This window comes from Sminthopsis crassicaudata, chromosome 2 (assembly GCF_048593235.1).
Source record: "Sminthopsis crassicaudata isolate SCR6 chromosome 2, ASM4859323v1, whole genome shotgun sequence".
NCBI lineage: Eukaryota > Metazoa > Chordata > Mammalia > Dasyuromorphia > Dasyuridae > Sminthopsis > Sminthopsis crassicaudata.
The window spans coordinates 565,761,910-565,779,287 of record NC_133618.1 but is presented as its reverse complement, the minus strand read 5'-3'; the positions used below and the strand labels follow the sequence as shown (position 1 = coordinate 565,779,287).

Below are 17,378 nucleotides of genomic sequence, written 5' to 3'. Positions count from 1 at the left end.
TATACTCACAATGCACTTTTAAATTTAATCTACATTATTAACATTTTTTATCATCGCTTTCTTAAATATAGACAAACCAGAAAGCAACAAACCACACCTGGATTTGTAGCTACTCATATTGAAAATTTAACAATCTGCTCTTTGGAGCTGGTTCGAGGTATCTCCAGCATACTCCTGCCTGGGGTCAAAGCCTGCTTCTGACCTCACCTGAAGGATGTTGGGAAGTCAATTTACCTCTAAAGGCCTTGATTCACTCATCTATAAAAAAGAGAGAGCTATACCAGATGACCTCTAAGATCCCTGTCTATGATCCTTGTCATTCCCAGAAAGGAATAAAAATGAATAAATTGTCTTGAGACCCCTCACCCCAAACTCAACTCCTGAAAAGGATTAGGGCCAGGTTGCTACCGGACCATCTCTGGTTATATTACTGACTGCCTAGTGGCTCCTTTCTCAGTGACTCTAACTCTATCTTTTAAACTAGGAGATTGCTACTACCAAGCTGGGGTAGAACTCTCCCACTCCCTTTTCCTTTATTTTAAACTGAGTCTTCTGCTCTTGCAAAGTCCGCTTCCTCCATTCTGTTTCTGAGGGCAGAAAATGTCCTTGTTCTCAAAGGCTCTTAGGAAAGCTCTAGGACTGCTGTGGCTACCCTATCCTGCAGCCCAGCCAAAGCCTGGGAAAGGGGCGTGTGTTCCTTTAAGAGGCTGGCCCAGGAGTGGTGGGGTTTGTTCTGTGCTGTTTCCTTTCTGGCCATTCAAGAGCCCCAAACATATCCCGGAGCCCTCTAGCCTCATTTACTGAGCAGGGACTGTGGGAAGTCTCACCGGAGTTGTGCTGGTAAGTGCCCTGGCCCAGGGAATCCAGGGAGGCACTTTTGCAAACCTGTAATTTCTTGCAGTGAGGCTCCCTTACTCCCTGCTTCAGGAGAGGTTGGTTTGGGATCTGAGACAAGATGCAGGACCAGAGTGAGGTCTGTGATTTGGGCACCAAGACATTCAGAGGCAGAGGGAGAGCCCCTTGGGCTTTGGGACGGGGCTCTGGGGAAGGGAGCTCTTTGGAGATACAGTATGAGCCCTGGGGCAAAGAATGAAAGCTTGAGACAGGGGGATCTTAAGGATTACTTAAGATTTAGGGCAGAGATCCAGGGCAGAGTAAAAGGGTTTGTGGTCTGCTGTAATATTCTCCAGGGGAGAAACTGCCTGCCGTGTGCCAATTCCACAGAAGTGTCCATGATGGAGTGAGGTGAAGAGGTAAGTTGGCAGGTTTGGGGCCAGGTACCTTCAGATGCTTGGGGGAAAATGAAAACAGCTGTCTGAGGGGAGTGGAAATGACCCTGTTGGCTAGGCTTGGGACTTCCATCCCAGCTCCTCTGATAGTCCAGGACACCCACCCACATTTTTCAGTCTTCCTCATTTAAGAACTACGACAGGGAGAGCAAACATGAGTGAGCCTGACCCAGAACCAGAGCAAAGCAGAGGACACAGCTTCGTGCTTCCCCAACTTCTCTAGCCTCTCTCCTGGAGTGCCCTCCAGCAGCGGGAGGGGCAGGCAGATTGTTTTGTGGGGCACAGGAGGGCCAAAAATTTTTGTCTCTGCCAGAAAGTGGGACTTGGTGGGAGGTCCCTGGAATATTTCTAAGGGCAGACGGGTCTATTAATTAAGCAAAGGTTTATCTCTGTATCCTGGAGGATCCTTTTTTGGGAGATCAGGAAGTTTTCCTGATGTATTAAGGTTCCTTTATGGTACTTAGTTAGGGTTAGAGCAAAGGGAATGTCAGGAGCAATTGGGATTCCCCTCTCAGCTCACCTCCTATCTCCACATTCCCTTGACTGATAGGGGCAGTTTCAAAGGAACTTATAAACAAACCTTGTCCAAACAGGGGGCACAAATGTCAAATTCCTATCCCAGAGCCCTGGGGGTTGAGAGCTGTTGAGTAACCTGGTAGGTGCATGGCACCCTCTGCTGGTATTATGGAGATGTGCAGACACCTGGATTTAGAAAGCTACCACCTGGTTTGGAGGCATAAAGTTTAGGAATATAGATTCAGAGCTAAAAGAGTCATCTAGTCCCTTTCACTATACAGAAAGGGAAATGGAGGCAAAGGGAGATTAAGTGAACTTGCCCTTGATCACACAGGTAGAAAGTATTGGAATTTAGAATTAAACTTCGATTTTCAAATTCTAGATTCTTTCTACTAAGCACTTTGTAAATCTTCAAGTACTATGCAAACTACATATCTCCTTATCTGTCTGTTTGTCCAGTTGATCTTTCTCCTCCTTCTCTTCTCTTCTTCCTTCCATTTTCCTTCATCAGGGAGGCAACTAGTGACCTGAGTCCTGAGTTGGTGCAGGAAAAGTAAGAAACTGTAGGAAAGTTTTATATTTGAAAAATTAAGAGGTATGTGATAGGAAGGAATGTCAGACTGTATCTAACACTGGAAATATTTCCTTGCCTAGAATCTCCCTTCATTCCTTTCTCTTAACTGAGGGCATAGTCTTTCTTATGGACCACTCACAGCATTTGAGGTCTGGATAGGCGTTTCTTTGCCCCTCAGTATGCTCTGTGCATCAAAGTGTAAGGAAAGGAGCATAAGGAACCAGTGGATGGAGGTCCTCCTTTTAACTTTGCTACTATCCAGCTTCATGACTTTGAACAAGAATCAGCTCGGGGGCTCTGTGAAATGGGTTTCAGTCAGGAAGTCCTAAATTGGAATCCTGCCTCAGATACTTGCTAGTTTCATGCTCTTGAACCAAGATTTTTAATCTCAGTTTTTTTTTGTCTGTAAAGTGGAAATATTAGTAACTCCTTCCTTGGAGTTTGTTGTGAGGATCAAATGAGATAACATTCATGAAGCATTTTGCTAGTTTTTAAGTACTTTATGAATAGAAGCTATAAAATTAGAGTTTACCAATCCCTAAGATACTTTCCAGCGCTAATATTCTAGGCAATAGTTTTATCCTCATTTTAAAGGATAACAAGAAGATCAGAACAATTTTGAGGATCAACCTGTATCTCTGATTTCATGATTCATAATTGGGCTGAATCCTGGGCCCTTTCTGCTTGTATTCCTAAGTCTGAGGAAAATCAAATTGGCTTCTAGTGGGAGGAAAGAGCAGGATGTTTTGTGTTTGCTCCTTGGGCTTGTTAGTTCAGTTGAATGTAGGACATGAGCTGAGTAAAAGAATATGGGGAGTGTGGAATGAAGCCCATGAGAGCAAGGTTAAGAAAGGAGTGTTTTCCAAAGATCTTGTGTAGGCAGAGAGGTATTTCCATGTCTCAGCTTCAGAATCTCAAAAGTATAAAATTGGAAAAGAACTTTACAGATTATCTAATCCAATGTCTTAATTTTGTAGTTGAGGCAACCGAGGACCAGAGAGGTGTGATTACCTTAATGGCAAAACTGGAGTAAAAACCCATATCTTTTTCCTCCCAATTTAGGGTTATTTATACTATGCTAGTTTGCCTCTCTACTTTATGTTCTGGCTAAATTAAGGACCTACATACACTAGCTAAGATTTTAGAATACTTTGTCTCCAGCTTGGAACTAAAGAAAGAAAGAAGGGAAACGTTCTGGGGACCAAAGTAAAAAAGATACAGGAGCATAATGGAAAGATTACTGAACCAGGATTGGAAAACTGGCTGCCTGACAGAAGAGCCTGAACTATTCTTAAGCAAAAGATACCAAATCATTTGTTACACTAGAAGACTGAGAGTAAGAAGACTGATGTTGAAATTTAGTTTCTTACCACTTAGGAGGTACGGAAACCTTTAGTCACAACCTTCTGTGTTATAGTTGTCATCAAATAGGGAAGGGAATAATACTGGTTCTGCTCACCTCACAGGTATGTTGTGAGGAAAATACTTTGTAAATGTGGTAGGGGACTGGCCAATGAGGATTCCATGTGGATGACTGGTTGAGTTTGCTTCTGGAAAGGTATGATGATGTTGAATGGAAGCCCAGCTTTTCCTGTCTGCTTAGTAATGGCAGAGGGGCTTTTGCTAGAACCAAAAGTGAATATCAAAGGTTCCCATTGTTTAAAGTTGGAGGAGTCATAGGAGGTCCAGTGGCCAAGCCTAAGGAGGCAGCTTTCCTAAGGAGGCACCTTTCCTGAGGAAGCACATGCTTGACCTTGCCCAGCTGTGATTTGATATTGCCGATGAGTTGAACTCAATCTCCAGAAGTGAACTCAGTGGCAGGAACAGTGTTTGTAGCTTCCATTTTTCAGTTGGAGCCCATTCTCCCTATGGAACAAGATGGTTCTTCCAATCTTTCTAATTCTTACATAGTCCTGTGCCAAGGGAAAGAATATGCAAACAGATCCCATCTCAGACACAGGCTTGCCAAGGAGGCCACCAGCTTCAGAGTTCAGAGAATTATCCTTACTCCTTGTGTGGAAGAGGAAAGAAAAGCATGAGCTTCTCCATTGGAACTTTTGCTATATGCTCCCAGTTACAGCTCAGTGGCCAGCTGTGCAGAAAGCAGTTAGGGGTCAGTTACAGAATACCTGTGCATCCTCTGAGGTGAAGAACTGAGGTCTTCCATCATTGCCTCATTCCAGAAGCAGGCTCATCAAACATTTGTGTGGTTCCAGTGGGCTTCCTCCCAAGGCTGGGCTTAAAGTGGCCATTATGTAAACCTTAAAAAAATTCTTTATAAATTTAAACTGCTGTTTATTAAGAACCAAAGCTGGTCCTTTTTTGCCTTACATTCCCTGAGGTTGTTGCCTCCTGGCTCTATGAAGCAGCATATAAATACTAAAGTATCTAATATAATGTGACACATTGTATCTACATTTTACTACATTTAATCTACATTTAATAAATGCTTGCTGATTGGTTAATTGATTATGTCTTGTGAATGCTATTCTCTTGAGAAAAGGGCACTCTTCTGCCTCTTTTAGTTTCCTCAGTGCTTAGCATAGTCCTTGACACATAGTGAGCATTTAATAAATGTTTATTGACTAATTGATGGATTGTAGAGAGTCCAGTATATCCATCAGGTGGGAAAGAGATACAGATGCATTCCCTGAGTTTGCTGAAGATCCTTATGGCTCCAATTTCCTTGTAGGGTAGAGAAGGATAAGGAGGTAACTGGAGTCAGGGATCCAGGTTCTGGAGGAGAACCAAAGCATGCTCTTTCTCGTTGTAGGCAGACTGCCTGACAGGCAGGGCATAGTGCAGTGGGGCAGCCAGCTGGACCACACTCAGTCTGAAGGGGCGGGAGGGCTGGCTGCCAATCTTTCTCAGCAGGGAGCCCAGACTCAAGGTTAAGCAAGACATGAAAGGCTTAGCTTACCATCCAGAGCTAACATGGGAGGAGAGGAGAATGAACTGAGGCTACGTGGATTATGGTTTCTTTGTGGCTTTAGAGTCATCAGTAAGGGAATTTTTCATGGCCTGAGAAGGAAGCTTAGAGAGGGTACCTTTGCTGGGCTTCTGTTGCCTGATCCAACTGTCTAGACATCATAAGGATGTGTCCTGTAATCCTCTCCCAATGGAGTCTTTCTCTAACCTTTGTGCTCTTCTCTTCTCAGCTGGCTCGTTTGGAGCCCCCAACTCTCAGCCAAGAGCAGTGGAGTTTCTCTGGATGAGAAATGCTGTTGGAGTTGTTGATTGTGTTCCTGCTGCCCTCTGGTTGTCCTGGACTCCCCTTCTACAACGGTTTCTACTATGGTAATGTCATGAATGACAGAAGCTACAGAAATGGCAATGGAGAAGGTGGGTGTATCTTCCACAATGACAAAGAATCTTATTTGCACAAGGCAGGGGACTTCAATTTTGGTCAATCAGCAAGCTCTTATTAAATACTTACCTATAGTCTGGCTTTAGAGCCCCGTGCTTAGAGTCAGCAGGATTTATCTTCATGAATTCAAATCTAGCATCAGACACTTACTAGCTGTGTGACTCTGCACAAATCACTTAACTCTGTTTGCCTCCATTTCCTTATCTGGAAAAAAATCTGGAAAAGGAAATGGCAAACCACTTCAAAATCCCTGCCAAGAAAACCCCAAATGGGGTTACAAAGAGTTAGATATATCTGAGGACAACACAAATATCCTGGGCACTGTATTGTGCATATATAAAGAAAGCAAAAACAATCCCCATTCTCAAGGAATGTTCTTTTTTTTTTTTTTTTTATAAAATTGTTTTAATTCAGAATTTAATAGATATCAAATAACAGTTCAGAGTTCTTAAGAACTCAAAGTTGTTTATCTTTATAATACTGTTGTTATTATTATGTAAATTGCTCTCCTGGTTTTGTATCAGTTTGTTAAAAAAAAAAAAAAAAACAAACAAAACTCCCCAGATTTCTCTGAAATCTTTCCTCTTACCATTTCTTAATAATGCAATAATATTGTATTACATCAGTAATTCTCAAAGGATATACTGTTAGTTCCACTGGATGTGCCATGAAATTTTGGATGGTATATTAATGCAGATAAAAGAAAAAATTGGAATTATTTTGTTTAAATGCATTTTAGTTATCTACCCACCACATGGAGCATGGCAAAGTATAGTATTCATAAAATAAACAAAACCTGACTATTATTTCTATGTGCTAACCTCAAAATGCATCAACCTTGAATTCATAGAGAACTCAACAAAAACAGCTGCTTTTATTTAAGGAAAACTGAATACTAGAGTTTCTTGACTCTCGCCTATAGTATTGCCAAATTAAATGTTCAGCTCTTTGTACAAAAAATGTTTGAGAACTAGTGCATTGTATTTATCTGCCACAATTTGATTCTTTGTTCTTCAATCAATGGGGAATCTAATTTGTTTCCAGTTCTTTGCTACCACAAAAAAAGTTGCTATGAATATTTTAGTATTAAAAAAAAAATAAAAATCCATTGAAATCTCAGTTCAGGGACAACTCTTTAGCCTTTAACTGGCTAACTGGACTGAAAGTCTAACTTGTTCTTAGCTCCTTTCTTTTACTTCCTCCAAATAATAAGGGAAGCTAATTACAGAGACCAACTCTTGGAGCTAGCAAATACTTCTGGGGGGATTTTTTTTTTCCTGAGGCTGGGGTTAAGTGACTTGCCCAGAGTCACACAGCTAGGAAGTGTTAAGTGTCTGAATCAGATTTGAACTCCTGTCCTCCTGAATTCAAGGCTGGTGCTCTATTCACTGAGCCATCTACCTTCCCCTTCTGGGGGGATTTTTGTTGATAGGAGGACATTTCTTCAATGTGTCCCATAGCTGGGCAGGGACTGGCTTGGGAGCTGGCTTCTTCTTCTACTGACTTTTCTCTCCACCAAAAAAGTTCTTCTTATTCTTAGTTTATGGTATTTGGTCAGAAAGTTGAGTTGAATGCTTTTTTTCCCCTTTTTCTTTCTTTCTTTCTTTTTTTTTTTTTTTTGCTGAGGTAATTGGGGTTAAGTGACTTACCCAAGGTCACATAGCTAAGAAATATTAAGTGTCTGAGACCAAATTTGAATTCAGGTCTTCCTGACTTTAGGCCTGGTGCTTTAACTACTGTGCCACCTACCTACCCCTTTTTTCTTTCTTTTTGGTATTGCTTTTGTTTTTAAATTTTTATTGATAACTTTTTGTTTGGTTGTTCTTTTCCTATCACCTCACAGAGGAACCATCCCTTGTAACAAAAATAAGAGGGGGAAAAAGCATTTTAGCAAAAGTAACCAATTCATATAGTCTGACAGTATATACTAAGTTCTGTACTAATACTCTCACATCTATGCAAAAAAAAAATGAAAAGAGATACATTTTATCCTTTTTCTGGATCAAGTTTACAGATTTTTTTTTCCTTAGGAGCTTTAGAAATACTTCCTTTTAATTACTTTAGTTGCTGTAATTGGGGTTTGAGTTGTGGTTGTGAATTGTAGCAATGTGGTAAGTATCAAGGGACTTCTGGTTTCTTGACTTTGGCTTTGGATAATTTCTCACCCTGGATTCCCATCTCTCCCAAAAGGTTTCTTCAATGGGGTGAAGCTGGTGGTAGAGACACCTGAGGATCCCCTGTTCACTCACCGAGGTGCCAATGTGACCCTACCCTGCCGCTACCACTATGAACCAGCACTGACCTCCTCTCGTCCTGTCCGGATCAAGTGGTGGAAACTGGGGGAAAATGGGGCCCCCGAGCGGGATGTGCTGGTGGCTATTGGGCTAAGGCACCGAAGCTTTGGGGAATTCCGGGGTCGTGTTCACCTTTTACAAGAAAAGGAGCAGGATGTCTCCCTGGTGATCCATGACCTCCGCCTGCAGGACTGTGGACGCTATCGATGTGAGGTCATTGATGGGCTGGAAGATGAGAGTGGTGTTGTGGAATTGGAGCTGAGGGGTAAGTTAGTGAGGAAATGAAGGATGGAAGGAGGAAGAGAGAAGAGAGAGAGAAACAGAGAGAGACAGAGAGACACACAGAGAGAGATATAGAGACAGAGACAGAGAGAAAGACAGATAGATATATATAATTGAGACAGACAGACAGAGAGCCCGAGACAGACAGAGACACAGAGAAAGAGAGACAAAGGGAGAGAGAGGGGGGGGGGAGGGAGGGAGGGAGGGAGAGAGAGAAAGAGAGGGAGCCAGACAGAAACTGAGAAAGAGAATGAGAGAGACAGAGACGGAAACAAATATAGAGACACAAACAGAGATAGAGATACAATATTGGTGTAGGGAAGTTAATTGGAAAGAGCCCTCTGGGCAGGTATAGAGTATTGTGGGATTTAGTTATTAAAGGGATCTTAGAAATCATCTAGTAGTCCCTTTCATTTTACAGATGAAGAAACTGGGATCCACATAGAGAAATGAAATGATTTGCCCAAACTTAACATGAATAGTAAATCACAGAGCCAAAATTTATATCTAGGTCTCCTGACTCCTAAACTCATGCTCTTTCCAGTAGTCCATGTTACCTCATATTCTTAGCATCTCAGCTCCTGCCAACACATCCTGTTGGAATAGCTAACACTATCTAACATTAATAACCACACTCCTTCCCCTCCCCAAAGTATATTACATATGTTATCTTATTTGGTCCTCACAACTCTGTGAGGGAAGTGCTGTTATTAATCCCATTTGACAGATGAGGAAATGGAATCCGAGAGACATCAAGTACCTTGCTCAGGGCCCTACAGTTAAATGTCTAAAGCAGGATTTGAATTCAGATCTTTTTTACTCCATGCCCAAGGCTCTGTCCACTAGACCGCAGTTCATAGTGCATATTTATGAAGTCCTCACAACCCTGTGAATATTATTCCATTTTACAGATGAGGAAGTGATTTGCTAAGCTCTAAATGTCTGAAGCAGTCTTTGTATCTAAGTCTTTTTGATTCTAAGCATATCTGTTGACATTTCTAGACTGCATCAGTTTGTATCCTTCTCCTAAAATGGGCAGGAAAGGGACGATTAGAAGCAAGAAGTGGGGGTCTCAAAGGAAGAAGGGATGAGCTTGATGTCAGGCAGTTTTTTGTCCTATCTTCATCTTAGCTGTTTACTAGTCTTGTGACTTTTTTTTAGTCTTAGTCACTTTACCTTTCTCTATTTTTACTTCCTTACCTGTAAAATGGGGGGACTATCTCCCCTGATGCCTTCATAAGATTGTTGTTAGGACAGAGTGAGATACTGTATGTGAAAACCCTTTGAAATCTATAAAATGCAAAGAATTATTGCTCTGATTCCTAGATCTGGGTCTATGTGGGTTTCCTGTGTCTAGGAAAGCAAGTTTGATTGGATTTAGTTTGCTGGACACCTCTCTTTTGTGGGAGGGAGAGAGGTCTCTCTGTGGTCAATGGGACCCTGGTCCCTAAGACTTGTCCCGGGAGGTAGGAAGGAGAGAGAAGTAGATAAAGTTGAGTGATCCATGGGATGGTGGGAGCGGAGATGAGGGATGGTAGGATTATGAGTGGAAGGGGGGGGGAATAGGCAGTAGTTCTCAAACTTTTTAAATAGGGGGCCAGTTCACTGTCCCTCAGACTGTGGAAGGGCCTGACTATAGTAAAAACAAAAGCTCACACTCTGTCTCCGCCCCTCAGCCCATTTGCCATAACCTGGCATGCCGCATAAATGTCCTCAAGCAGCCGCATCTGGCCCACCCGCAGTAGTTTGAGAACTTCTGAGTTTGAGGATGGGAAAGGTATTGCTGAAGGTAACTAGAAATGGTGCAATTAGGAGCTGGGAGTGAATAGATTCAAAGCAGCAGGTGGGAGAGGAGACATTAGGACAAGAACGAATCCAGTACACCGAGAGATCGGATTGTGGACTTGTGGACGTGGGGTTGAGGATAAGTCAGGTGAGATAAGAAAGGACTCGTTATCTTCTCCGTCCCCTCCCTTGTTCCTGGTATGTGCTCCCTTCTGGTTGTCCAGTCCCATTGTCTAGTAGTTTAAACTTCTCACTGTAGGACAGAACCTAAAACTTAGCGTGGAAAGCCACATAAAGGTCAGGCAGACTCCTCAGGGATCAGGCGGCCAGGCAGGGATCTAGCTAGGGCTTAGGCAGAGCTGATTGGCCCTGCTGCTTCCTGGAAAGGAACGGAAGTCACCTAATGGGGCCGCGTGTTGGGATAGGGCTAGAAAATGACGCTAAGTCTGCCTTTACCTGGGATGTGAACGCGCCTGCATGGGACCCCTGACCGGATCACTCAGAGCAGCCCCTTAAACTGGGTTGTGACTTGTGGTTGTGAACTGTAGAAGTGTGAAAAGCATAAGGGACCCCGGCTTCAATGGGGTGAGGAGAGACCCAGGATCCTCAGGACTGGGCCTGGGCCCTAACTCCTCATCCTTTCAGTATTTTCCTGTCCCTCCTTCCCTATTACCCGCTCCTTCTCCTTTCCTCTCCCCCTTGTTCCCCCCTCCCTTATGTTCTGGTATCATAGACACCTCTGCCTTCTCCCTCGTTATCCGTTCTTCCTTCTCGAAGAGCACAGTGACCTCAGAGAGGTGACGTCATTATGACGTGTAAGGGAATCGCTGGGCGAGGCCACCCGCCTCACTTCCTCCCGTGGAGCCCCCTGGGTCCGGTGGCCAGAATAGATCCAGTATCGAGGGTGAGGCCTTTCTGGAACGGTCTGTAGCTTTGCTCGCTGCCAGCGGCCTTCCGGCTGTCCTGGCTCGGGCCAGACTGGACGGAAGAGGGGCCTGGAGAAAGCGGCCCATCCTGTCCTCTCCCTCTCTCCTGGCCAGGTGTGGTGTTCCCCTACCAGCCGCCCGGCGGGCGCTATCGGCTCAACTTCCCCGAGGCGCAGCGGGCCTGCGAGGAGCAAGACGCCGTGCTGGCCTCCTTTGAGCAGCTCTTCAGGGCCTGGGAGGAGGGGCTGGACTGGTGCAACGCCGGGTGGCTGCTGGACGGCAGCGTGCAGTACCCCATCACCCTGCCGCGGCAGCCGTGTGGGGGGCACGGGCTCGCTCCGGGGATCCGCAGCTACGGGGAGCGCCACAAGAGGCAGGACCGCTATGACGTCTTCTGCTTCTCCTCCGTGAAAGGTGAGCGGCTCCCCCTGGGTCCTCGGCCTTCCTCTGCCCCTGTCTACCCCTGGGTCTCTGAGGGGGCTTTCCTGCCCGAGTGACACTAGTGTAATGCTGGTTAATAATGGGCATTGAGCAGAGTGCTTTACATTTTGCAAAGCCCTTTACTTAACACAATCAGGATCCCATCTGCTCCTCTACCTAACTTCGCGTCTTTCTCAGTGTGCTCTGCATACAGCAGGGGTTTAATAGTGTTTCCCAGCCTGACCTGTGGCCCCTGCTGTGATGGTTGCTTTGATGCTCATGGTGCCCCCCCCTCTCCCCACAGGGCGGGTATACTATTTAGCACACCCGGAGAAGATGACGCTGGCTGAGGCCGAGCAGGCCTGCCAGGAGGACGGGGCCCACATTGCCAAGGTGGGCCAGCTCTTTGCGGCTTGGAAGTTCTACGGCCTGGACCGCTGTGATGCGGGCTGGCTGGCCGATGGCAGCGTCCGCTATCCTATCACCCGTCCCCGGCCTAACTGTGGATCCCTTCATCCCGGTGTGCGGAGCTTCGGCTTCCCTGACAAGGAGAGCAGGAAATACGGAGTCTATTGTTACCGACCGAGCTAGGGCTAAGGGGTCCCTTGACCACAGCCTTGGTCCCTTTCCTTTTCCTGCCTGCTCCTCAAGGCTGGTGTATTTATTGTAAGTCTCATTTTCCCTGAGAGTTGAGGAGATTTTAGATAACTTTACATTTTTTCATCATTTTTGTTTAAACAATAATATTTTTTATTATGTGTTTTTTAAAACCAAAAGAGGAAACTGAATTCTCCAAAGAGATGTCTTCTTATGTGTCTTTTTTACCTCTGGATTCCATCTCTCACTTAGGGCATGAAGTAGAATCTTAAAAGCTACAAGGAACTCCAGAGATCATCTAGTTCAGTTGTGTCATTTTACAGATGAGGAAACTGAGTTCATGAGAGGGGTCACAAAGCAAGCTCATGGCACTGCTAGAATTAGAACCCAGATCTCTACTCTTAGTCCACAGTTCTTTAGTACACTTTTCCTTCCTTTGGTGGAGGTGGGGGGGTATCTTTACGTGAGAAGAAAAAAGGGATTCGGGGGTCTTCCCATCCTCCTTGTGTTGACATAAAACAAGACAAGGGACTCAAATCAAGATTCTGGACAGCTCTTGCTAACTGGCTTCCTGCCTCTCATACTTTCCTTCTCTTCTGGCCTTTCACTGGGGTCCATTCTTGTCCAAATGAATCCAAATCAGTCCATCCAAGAAGCTGATGCTCCAAACAACATCCCAAGCTCTGCTGGTTCAAGGACCTTTGTGTCTCAGTCTCATTTTCTAATTCCTTTCTGGGAACTGCCACTAAGTTTCCAAGAGTAATAAATGGTGCTATGACCTTTTAAAAACTTTTGGTTCCTCCTGGGTCCTTTTTCTTCTCTTGTCTCTACCTATACATTTTTTTTTTTTTTTTTTTTTTGAGCTGGAAGATGAATAATAGTACTTCTTGCTCCATGGTCAGGTATGACTGTGGGGAGTGATAAGAGAGAAGAAAGTGCGGTATCCACATATGTACATGTTCGTTGGCAGGGGGTGGGGGAAATATGGGAGAATTACTGCTCTGGAGTCAGGAGCTGCTGCCGTGGAAATGTTTTCTTAAAGGCATTCAGTGAATTTGTGAAACAAAGGGATGTATCTGAAGAGAGGAGTGAGAGGGGAAAGTCCCTGCTGTCTTAGTCAATATTAGTAGCTGCTGGAGGTTGGATTCTAGAGTCAGATTTGTTTTTATTATACCTTCACCCAGGCCTATGTCTTTGGGCTGAACACATCCTCAGGGTCTCATTACACAAGCACTCTGTGTTCCTGGAGACAAATAAAACTAGTTATTCTTCCTATCTTCTAAGGGTAAGGGGAGCAGCATCCTCCCTCAATCTGGAAAGTGTGCCTAAAACATTTTGTCCCTCCCCCTTTGTACCAGAAAATCATAATTTATCATAGTATTAAAAGATAAAATGTTTGATATTACACAATACCACACGTATATTTTATGCATTTCTGAGTTTCCAAACTTTTGCTGTGTCATCTGATGTCCTTTGTGTGTCATCTGTGGCTTCTACAGCTCCCCCAAATTCCCATTTAATTTCTTATATTGACCAGCAATACATTGATGAGATTGGCTTTAACCATTGCCTTATACCATGCCCTTTAGGAAACTTTTTCCAGTAACAAAGGCTGTTTTGGAGGGCAAATGTGACTGACTTTATTCACCAAGATCTTTGAAATATGTAGCACTCCTGCACCTGACTGTTGAGCAACTACACCCTGTTTCTCAGCAATTAATTGTCCTCATGAAAACTGACTCAACCTGTGACATCTAGCCTAGAAATTTCTATAAATATGGGAACTTTTTTCTAGCTTGCTCTTGATTCCTTAAGAACCAAGCATGCCCTATTGTTTGCAATAAATTCTGCCTTGACTGAGAACCAACTTGCTCCCTGAAATTCTTTTCCCAGGACCCCAACTGATCCTGATTGATTCTCATCAATACCAAAACCACAACAGGAAAAGTTTTGATGTGAAAGGGATTAATGTGTGTGTGTGTGTGAATGAAATGATTTCTACTATCTCTTCTAGCTCTAAATCAATACTTAAATCATCCTGATAAGAATAAACTACTATGTTTTACTGTAGATGGTTTATAGCAGCTTGTCTGCTGTAGAGACACCTAATTCCACATCTTCTTTGAATACAAAGGATTTTTATCCCTTTGGGAGTTAACCAAAAAACCTTTACATTTCCCCAGAAGTCCTTTCAATAAGCCTTTAGTCCTCCGGCGCCATCCCTTGAATTATAAGAAGAAAAAAAAAAAAAAAAAAAAAAGGACTCTTCCAATTTTTTTTTATTATTGTCAGTTTTCAAAAATATAAATAGGTGCACGGAACCATGGTGGCCTGCACGGTCCCGGGGGGTGATGCTAGAACTTGGATCAGGAGTGCCCCCCAGCCCTGCTGTGACACTGGCTGTGATGGCAAATAGGTGATGAGAGGAAGCCAGAGAAGCTAATTAATCAGAGTGGAACCAGCCCCAGAACCCATCCTCCTTTGAGCTTCTCCTCTATAGCTCTCCTTCTGTCTTGCCTTCTTCATACACTTTCCTTCCTCTTCCCCCTTTCCCTCTGACTCCTGCCTTTATCACAGACACCCTACTCTTTCTATCCCCATCATTTCTGATACATTCAACTATAGTTCACTAGTACAGCATTCTCCAAGTCCTCTGTCTCTTTGGAACATTCACATGATCCCACTCTCCCTCTCCCTCTGCTAGCCCTTCTTGGAGATTAAATAACAAATAATTACATTGTTCTTGGATAAAATCAGGAAACAAAAAATAATCTTCTTTATTTAACTTAACCCCCTCCCCATATTCCCTCCTCCCCCCCATCCCTGCCCTGGTCCCTGAAATAGGCACAACATGAAATTGAAGAAAAGTACCTAAACTCAGACTGTGGGGGAAAAATGTGGCTGGAATCTAGTTCTTTGCTTTAGTGATTTGCAAAAAGAAAAAAAAATATTTTGGGGGATGATTTTTTGGGGATGGGTATATACATGATGTGGGTTTTTTTTCCTTTTTAATGTAATTCCTTATATGACAGAAAGCAACAAGAAGGTGACAATGACTCCATGAAATAGTGTCAGTTCCGTAAGGTCTGTCGGCTCATTCTGTCCTTTTTGGCTCTCTGGGGGGAATTTACTGTCTAGTGGGCTGTGCTGTGGACGTTGCTCCGCTGGGGCTGAGAGTTCCGTCTTTGTAGTCGTTGCTTGTAGGTGGTAGCTATAAGATGGGAGAACATACTGATTACTCAGGGAAGGGAGAACAGAGTTGAGTCCATTCTAAGCTGGCTCTCTTCATCAACTTCACTTGCCTTGGTCCTTGCTTCTACCTGGGCTGTCAGCTTCTGGACTTTGCATTTTCCCCAAACCTACCAAACTGATCAGGTCTCAGGCATAGGTAACAGAAGGGTAAAAAAAAAAAAAAATCTCTCCTACATCTTTTATCTTATATGTTTTTTACTATAAACACATAGATACTATATTCTCAATTGGATTATGTTCAGCTTTATGAACCTATTAGGTCCTGGGGTCAAAGAAGGCAACTGGGATTCCAAGAAACTTCTCTAGCACCCCATATTGGTAATGGGAAGAATATTGAAATTGGATCTGCGTTCCAATCCTGGCTCTGCCAAAAGTATTAATCTTTTCTGGGCCTCAGTTTACTTATCTATTAAATGGGGGCATTAGCCTAAATGATCTGGATTCCTTCTGTCCCTAATTCTATGATTATATCCCCTAGCCCCATTTTTTTTTTCTCTAAGTAGGAACTAGAGCATTTTCAAGAGTAAAATTACAGAAATTCTGGAAGGATAGGAGGAAATATGCTGAAATCCTTAGTTTTCTATGTTTCATTCATTAATCAGATCCTCCCTGGATAGCTTAGGAGAAGGAAGAGTTGGGCAAACAGAAACAAGGAGTACTTACAGTCTATGCAGGCTATCTGTGGCTCTTCCCAGTGTCCACTAGGTAGGCATCGGATTGTGGGCACATGGCGCTGAACAAAGCCCTCATTGCACTGGTACCGGACCAGTGAATTGATTTCATATCGGTCCTTTTTCTGTCCAAGGGTCCTAGCATGTTCGACTGCAGGAGGGTCTCCACAAGCAACTGTAAGGTTGAAAACATGTAGTAAAGCAAAGTTATATAATTTTTAATTTAATATTTTATTTTTTCCTAAATTATATGTAAAATAATTTTAGTATTTGTTTTTTTAAAATTTTTGAGCTCCAAATTTTCTCCTTCAGTTCCCTGCTCCCCTAATTTTTTTTTGAATTATAGAGAAAAGTTTTATATCGCTATGTACATCTGTTATATATATTTTAAAATATGTATTACAATTGATATGATGCTTTTTTGTTCCCTTCTGCTCTCTTATGAGTATTTTATTTTATTTTATTAATTTTATAATTATACATTTTTGACAGTATATATGCATGAGTAATTTTTTTATAACATTATCCCTTGTATTCATTTTTCCAGGTTTTCCCCTCCCTCCCTCTACTCCCTCCCCTAGATGATAGGCAATCTCATACATTTTACATGTGTTACAGTATAACCTAGATACAATATATGTGTATAAATCCAATTTTCTTGTTTCACATTAAGTATTGGATTCCAAAGGTATAAGTAACCTAGGCAGATAGACAGTAGTGCTAATATTTTACATTCAATTCCCAGTGTTCCTTCTCTGGGTGTAGTTATTTCTGTCCATCTTTGATCAGCTGGAAGTGCCTGCTCCCCTAATTGAACAGACAAGGTATTTGATATAGGTTGCATATGTACAGTCATGCAAAATATATTTCCATGTTAGTCATATTGTGAATGAAATAGATTTTGTAAAAAACCAACCAAACAAGAAAAATAAAGAAAAAGTTCTGCATCCAGACTCCATTAGTTCTTTCTCTGGAGATAGATAGCATTTTTCATCATAAGTCTTTCAGAATTGTCCTGGATCATTGTAATGCTAAGAAAATCTGAGTTATTCAAATCAGTTGATCATCCCATAAAATCACTGTTACTATATACAATGTTCACCTAATTCTGTTCAATTTATTTTGCATCAGTTCATGTAAGTCTTTCCAGATTTTTCCGAGAGCCTCCTGCTTGTCATACAATAGTATTCCATTATAATCATATATAACAAATTGTTCAACCATCCCTCAAATGATGTTGTCCCCTCAATTTTCAATTCTTTGTCACCACATAAAAGCTTGCCACACTTTTTGTATATATAAGTCCTTTTCCTTCTTATTTTTTGTCTCTTTGGGATACAGAATTAGCAGTAGCATTGCTGGATCAAAAGGCATGCATGATTTTATTGCCCTTTGGGCATATGTA

At 42.8% G+C, this 17,378-nt stretch overlaps 2 protein-coding genes across 3 annotated transcripts in view; one reads left to right on the top strand and one right to left on the bottom strand.

The window, feature by feature from the left end:
- Positions 1-733: 733 nt before the first annotated feature.
- Positions 734-12,842, top strand: HAPLN3 (hyaluronan and proteoglycan link protein 3). Of its 2 annotated transcripts, XM_074295123.1 has the most exons (6): positions 738-840; positions 1,191-1,253; positions 5,538-5,721; positions 7,937-8,305; positions 11,148-11,447; positions 11,758-12,842. In XM_074295123.1, the coding sequence occupies exons 3-6, from the start codon at positions 5,598-5,600 to the stop codon at positions 12,042-12,044; spliced, it is 1,080 nt and encodes a 359-aa protein (XP_074151224.1). In that variant the 5' UTR covers positions 738-840; positions 1,191-1,253; positions 5,538-5,597; the 3' UTR covers positions 12,045-12,842. The 2 variants fall into 2 exon arrangements, with proteins under 2 accessions (XP_074151223.1, XP_074151224.1); XM_074295122.1 differs by lacking the exon at positions 1,191-1,253 and having other exon boundaries at positions 734-840.
- A 2,121-nt stretch (positions 12,843-14,963) lies between these two features.
- ACAN (aggrecan) overlaps positions 14,964-17,378 on the bottom strand; it is a 91,724-nt gene continuing 89,309 nt past the window's right edge. Inside the window, 2 exon segments of the mRNA XM_074295121.1 lie at positions 14,964-15,261; positions 15,966-16,148. Of these exon segments, the coding sequence (XP_074151222.1) occupies positions 15,185-15,261; positions 15,966-16,148 (260 nt within the window). The 3' untranslated portion in view covers positions 14,964-15,184.